Raw genomic sequence first — 7,397 nt, 5'->3', positions numbered from 1 at the left:
GGGGGTCCTTTCTCTTACTGATAGGCCAAGGTAGCTCCCATCTGGAAGTTTTGATGTAGAGGACCCTCCTGAACCAGGCTGAGGTCAAAGCCCTTCAGATGCAGCCGTCTAGTGGGCTGCTGATGAGAACAAAGAGACTGCCTTTGATACAGTGTGTCTGCAAACCCCCCACACACACACAGTCACCTGCCCCCACCCCAAACAAACAGGATGAAAGTCTGACCTCCAATCCCTCCCTGCTTGTTGCCCTTTTCTCTGAGAACCACTGCTAAACAACCGGAGCCATCAGAGACAATCTGTGTGGCTCTCCACCTCTGCAGTGAAGAACACTGCGCTCAGCCACGCAGCTGAAATAAGACTGAAATTACACGTAAAAAAACAAACAAACAAACAAACAAAAAAACATTCAAAAGAACTCACAGTCTTTGCAAGGAGAGAAATATTCATGTCAAAATTACCTTTGCGAGCAATGCGGATGCAGTTTATTCTGGATTCCTGAAAGAGAGAGAAGACATCAGAGGGAAGGCTTTTCATTTCGCTTTCCTGTGAAAGTGATAAACACATTATCTAAAATAGCTTCCCAATTATTAAGAATTTGTATAACTAACATTTCTCCCCTCTTACATAACAACAAAAACAGATATATTTCCTCTGATATAAGAGCCCAACTGACACGAAACTGTAAAATATCTGAGGGCTGTCCTGAAATGACGGAGATAAGCGCTTCTCACAGGAGGAGAAAGGAAGAGCTGAAAGAAGGAGAGTATAATTAAGAGGAGGGGTTTTAGACCGATGCACCACTATGAAACAGATTTAATTTTATTCCAAAGCAAGCTGATGACATCTCAGTGTTATGAAAAGGACCTTTGTCAAGCAACACTAATGAAATCCAAGACTCTAATCCAATTCCAGTCTGCCACCTCTTGGAGGAGATGCATTATCGAATTAAAATTTACAGATGCTAATTCAGGCATTGTTGGACAATTATGTAAATTTGCCTGTTCGGAAATGAGCAAAAAGCACTTTTGTCAAACTTGAGCTAAATTGCTTTTTTTTTAATTGAAAATCAATTTCAAGCTGACAGACTCTTAAAGAACTTGAACCCAATGGTTTTGACGAGACAATTCAACCCCCCAGTGAAGACAAACATGTTTTCTGTCACTTCCACGAAGCAGCAACAAATATTTGTCATTCATTTTTATGCTACTAATTATGTCCCCTTCATCTATCAGCCTGTGTTGTACTACCAAGGCAGAGAGGAGACAAAAGTCTTATACCATCATAAAGAAACAGCAGATAGAAAAACAATATACTTTATTTAGTGTCATTTGACAGTGTGATAATTAGGCTTCTTTGATAGACCGGTAGTCTTTACGTTTAGTGTTAAAAACAGGAGCAGTTAACACTGAAGGACTGGTCTCCTCAATCAATCCACGCTGATGTAAATCCATCTAAATTTAGCACCACATTAAACAAAAAAAATCCTGTTTTGTTCACTGGAAATGTGCTTTTTTGTTCACTTGTTGTTGTTAGATTTGGTTTTGTGTCCGCTCGGTTCTGGTTGGGATTTTATTGGTGCTTTGACATGTACGTCTGTCGCCAGGATTACTGCACTGCCTCTGTCATGACTGTAAAAATCTGCTTTAATCTCAGTAAATCTAAGTGGATAGATTCACATCTACTGTAATGTACTGCCGTTAATAAAATTGATTTGATCATCACAAGCTTTGGTATTACAGTAGATGTTTACTGCAAATGGTGTGTGTGTGTGTGTGTGTGTGTGTGTGTGTGTGTGTGTGTTAAGAGTTAATTGGCAAGCTTCTTCACACAGTAGAACACACATCAAACATTTGGGCGTGTTGTACCAGTCATGCCAGAGGGGCTGGTGGGTCCTGGCAGCTCTGTATACAAAACAGAAATGCCAATGTGCTCCACAGGGCTCCACACCGCACGCGCACACACACACACACACACACACACACACACACACACACACACACACACACACACACACACACACACACACACACACACACATACACACTCCAGCTATTCCATGTTTCTAAGGTTTGTGTGTGTTTGAAGTCAAGAGAAGCTGCGGTGGTCTGCAAAGCTCCGGTCTACACCGCGCGTCTTTCAACTGCCTCTTTAGGTGGATCAATCAAAGCAATTAACGAGGCTTGACAGCCACTCGCTACATAAAAAGCACGGCCAAATGGTAAATATTACGCCTCCTATATGCCGTTGAAACTACTCCAATTATTGTCACAGAGCTTCCATGACATGCATTCAAGACAAAACACAAACTTCAACCCCAGAAACCTGGACTTAATGAATCCTAACAAAGAATAGAGGATATTCTGTCTGTTTTTCACAGTTGTGGCTGAACAAATACAACCTGGCAGGGACACTTATATCACCTCTGTTGGTTGCTACGTTCAGTGGATCGGCCTCAAAATGTCACGGTTTCAACCTTAGTGCATTGGTGCACGCCTTCAACAGGCTGGGTGAAAATCAGCCTCCTAGTGTTCGTGTGATACTGCTGGACACACAAACTAGAAGGCCCTCGGGGAGAACTTAACCCTGCCACGGCAATAATGATGTCATTAGATCCAAATCAATTCCCAAATTGATTCAATCGCTCCTCAACCTAAATTCTCCCATCCCACGAAAATCAATCAAAATCCATCCACAATTTTTTTAGTCACCCTGCTACACAAAACAAACCTGTTACCACATAACCTCCCTGGTAGAAATAATACATGACCAGCTTTAAAAAAAATCATATTTTTAATTAAATATCTGCACTTCTTTCAATATTTACACTAAAATGCTTGTTGTAGTTGATCACTTTGTAATTCACATGTCTGCATTTTTCATGATCACATATCTGGTGCAGGTTTTACCATTCGTACAAAGGGCTAGTCTTATCTGCCTAATTAACGCCGCCACAGCCTCAGGATGAGAAAAAATGATATATTTACATGCCTCATATCACAGAAGATGTGAAACATTGTGTGCACCGTTGTTTCAACAAAGACTCTCACTGTTAGCCAAATTAGCAGTCAGCCCCCGCCCCTCCGCCCTCCCATCTTCAGGCTGCTGTACAAGCGCACATTCGCACAACTTTCCTTGAATCAAAAATTAGTGCGAAATGCTGTTGTAGTTCCAAACAAAAAAATAAATAAATAAAATCAATGAATATCTACAAAACATTTTTTATTTCAATTTGTCATTTAAGAAAAGCTCCCTTAATTCAGATCGCCGCAAAAACTTGTGGAGTCCTCAGCCCCCCCATCCTGCCCCTGAATTCAAAACAATCAGTTCAGTGGTTTTCTTGTGATCCTACGTACAGACAGGAGCCACCACACCGACACGTTCCCTCTGCGGAGATAAAAATACCAGCAACGGGTGGAGCGTCAGTGCGTGTCCTGAAGTCATGTGAAATCGTTTGCCGGGTTCAGATTTAAAATATCCTTTTAACATTGGTTTTAATTACTTATACATGTGAATAACTGATTTGTGAATCCCCTCACCTTTTGATAAAACATCAAAAGGTGAGGGGATTTTTCCGGTTATCCCTGCGAGTAAAAATAAGTGGGCCATCAATGCAGTTCACATTGTCATGAGGCGTTCAACGAGCAAATATCTGACGTGATTGCCAAAAATGCTAATTTGTAAGGAGATAAGAACAGTGGAAACTTGCCTATAGTCTTTATTTCTAAATACACCTTTATGATTTCCTCTTCACAAACTGAGTGGGCATGATGAGGTAGGTATATTTCCTACGGTGCTCAAGCCAAAAACAGACAAAATACCCAACAGCATGTGCATATACTGAATGTATTTAGGCAACCATATAAAATCTAATTAAAAAGGCTAAAATTCTCTTTTTCAGTTTCAAGTCTTTTTGAGAATGTAAAAAAAACCTGAAATAAATAATTACTGCAAATACTGATAGTTGGAACTACTCAGTCAATGCAGGCTGCATGAGCCAGTCCTCCAAGTGTACTCTGTGGTTCCAACAGGCCATAAACACTTAGATGTGACCGGTGTGAAAAGGCTAAGTACGCTGAAAAATAATAACATGTTACAGTAATGATATTGTTAATTGGAAAAAGCTCAGCCACAGTGCTACATCGTTTGTTGGACGGTTCAAGCTGAAATTACATTTCGGCTTCTTACTCTCTCTTTTTTTTTCTTTTTTTTTAAAAAGTCAAATTAGCACTTGTTCAAGTCTTGCTATTCCTGCTGTTGATTGGCTGAATTCTCAGACACTAATTGACCCCCAGCTGCACAGATATGAATTGAGCCCTGTGAAATCAAGAGCTTTTTATTCGATTTTCTAACCACACAGCAGCAACGGTAGAATTAACGTGAGTCAGTAATTGTGTGTATGCAAGAGTAGGTTTTGTTGGGGGTTTTTTTGTGCTGCCACGAAAATGAATTTTCTGCCCTCCTTACAAGCCGTTTTCTTTTTTCTTTGGTAAGACGAACTGTACCTGCTTCACGAGTGCTGCTGCTGCGACTGTGAGTATTTCAACTGCTTGACGGACAAGGACAGTGTTGGCTGTGTGATTTGGCGCTGGTCTTCACTCATTGTGGGTCATGGATGCTGGCCCCCTGCCAGACAAAACAAAACCTAATCCCATCCGCCAGTAAAGCCAGGCCTCCCCTATCTAATCCCACGCTTTGTAGCTTAGTTGTGTGAATTGCTCACACTGCACTCCCTTGGTGTGTTTCTCCACTGGGTCGGAAAAAGATGCCACTAGTAAGGATGAGCCACCCAGCTCTGCTTATGGTACTTAATAACACAGACGGCTGCTGGAAAAAAGGGACGTGATCACGTGAGAGGAAAGCAGCGACTGACAGGAGACCACATGTTGATGGTACTGTACCACCATACTTTACTGCAGTACTACATGAGTACTCAGGAGTCACTGGTCCATTATTACATGAAACCTCTTGTCATTTCTACATGGCCACAACTGCATGGGTGGCACATCAGTTATCAGTAATCATTACTACTTTCACACACACACACACACTACCAGTCAAATATTTTGCACACACCTTCTCATTAATGTTTTTTCTTTATTTTCATGACTATTTACATTGTCGGTTATCACCGAAGGCATCAAATCTAAGAATGAACAGATATGGAATTATGTTGCAAACAAAAATTGTTAATTAACTGTAAATATGTTCAATATTTTAGATTCCTCAAAGGAGTAAACCCTTGGCCTTCTCTCAGTGAGCTTCATGATGTCATTGCCTGAAATGCTTTTCACTTCGTAGGTTTGCCTTGTCAGGGTTCATTAGTGGAACTTCTTTCCTTCTTTATGGGGTTGGGACCATCAGTTGTGTTGTGCAGATATCAGGTTGGTACACAGCTGACAGCTCTTTGTGACAACTGTTAGAATTCATATTATGGCAAGAACCAACCAGCTACGTAAAGAAGAAACAGTCCACTTTAAGAACTGAATGTCAGTCATTCAGTCCGGAAAATTGCAAAAACTTTGAATGTGCCCCCAAGTGTGGTCGCAAAAACTATCAAGTACTATGACAAAACTGGCTCACATGAGGACCGTCCCAGGAAAGGAAGACCAAGAGTCTCCTCTGCTGCTGAGGATGAGTTCATCCGTCACCAGCCTCAGAAATCACAAGTTAACAGCACCTCAGATTAGAGCCCAGATAAAAGCCTCACAGAGTTCCAGTAGTAGACACGTCTCTGCATCAACTGTTCAGAGGAGACTGTGCCAATCAGGCCTTGATGGTCGAACAGCTGCTAAGAAACCACTACTAAGGAAAAGCAACCAGCAGAAGAGATTTGTTTGAGCCAAGAAACACAAGGAATGGACATGAGACCAGTGGAAGTCTGCACTTTGGTCTGATGAGTCCAAATATGAGATCTTTGGCTCCACCCGCCGTGTCTTTGTGCAACACAGAAAAGGTGAACGATGGTCTCAACATGCATGGTTCCCACTGTGAAGCGTAGAGGAGGAGGTGTGATGGTGCGAGGGTGTCCTCAGTGAGAATCAACAATGTAAACAGTCATGGAAATAAAGAACAAACATGAAATGAGGAGGTGTGTCCAAACTTTTGACAGGTAGTGTAGGTATTCAATCCTACATTATAAGCTGAGTACTCAGTCGACCTCACTACAGGAATACTTGGCAGTCATTATCAGGTTAACACTCAGTAGTATTTATGACATGAGTACTCAGTATGCATTGCTTCATCATTAAATGAAGATTGCATGAGTATTGTGTATGTACATTGGGTACTGGGTGAGTATTAGGTGAGTACTCAGTAGAGGGATATTCATCATGAATATTGCACAAGTATTCATACTCTATAGAGAACTACTGTGTTATATATATACATATACATATATATATATATATATACACACACACACATATATATATACACATATACACACACATATATATATACACATATATACACACATATATATATACATATATATATACACATATATATATATACATATATATACATACATATATATATATATATATATATATATATATATATATATATATATATATATATATATACACACACACACACACACACACAGTATGTCCTCAGTAGTCATATGATTCACCAGTAGAGGTGAATCATATTAGATGAGTACTCAGTATACACTATTACAGTAGTACATAACTATTATTTTAGCACTCAGTAGACATTCATAAACAAGTACTTTCTATTCATTACTTTCTATTCATTATCAGAGTAGTCAGTGGTCATAACTACATTATTACATGAGAACTCAGCAGGCATTATTACATAATTACATTGTCAGTACATGAGGACCACTCAGTAATCATTACTATCTTTCTGATGCACACATATTGCACACACACACACACACACACACACACACACACACACACACACACACACACACACACACACACACACACACACACACACACACACACACACACAGAGTAGCCCTAACCCTAACCTGAGCCTAACCTCAATTTACAGTCGACCCTAACCCTAACTGTAACCAGGAAAACACATTATGCCACATTAGAACCGGTCTTTGGTCCTAATGAGACCGACAGTCCCGATAAAGTTAGTATTCATACCAGAGAAGTTCTCCAGTAGGAAACAAAAACCAGGCATGTAAACACACACACACACACACACACACACACACACACACACACACACACACACACACACGATAAACACTGAAAAACCTCTGTGGCCATGTCCATTGCAGTAGATGTCTCCAGGATCACTTTTGCCATCTCACACACACACACACACACACACACACACACACACACACACACACACACACACACACACACACACACACACATAAGGTGGAAACAATAGCAGCAGCCACACGC

The 7,397-nt window shown here is 40.6% G+C and overlaps 1 protein-coding gene across 5 annotated transcripts in view; it reads right to left on the bottom strand.

Annotated features, from left to right (window-relative positions):
• Positions 1-7,397, bottom strand: part of ptprub (protein tyrosine phosphatase receptor type Ub) — a 181,427-nt gene that overhangs the window by 37,199 nt on the left and 136,831 nt on the right. For all 5 annotated transcript variants that reach the window (XM_086218782.1, XM_086218784.1, XM_086218786.1 and 2 more), the window contains one exon: positions 459-495. In XM_086218782.1, coding sequence (XP_086074908.1) covers positions 459-495 — 37 coding nt within the window. The remainder of the gene's footprint in view (positions 1-458; positions 496-7,397) is intronic.

The sequence above is a fragment of the Aulostomus chinensis genome, chromosome 11 (genome assembly GCF_037954235.1).
Source record: "Aulostomus chinensis isolate RoL2024-O1b breed Wild chromosome 11, RoL_Achi_v1.0, whole genome shotgun sequence".
Taxonomy (NCBI): domain Eukaryota; kingdom Metazoa; phylum Chordata; class Actinopteri; order Syngnathiformes; family Aulostomidae; genus Aulostomus; species Aulostomus chinensis.
The sequence above is the reverse complement of the archived record's forward strand: the minus strand, read 5'-3'. Positions and strand labels throughout refer to the sequence as shown.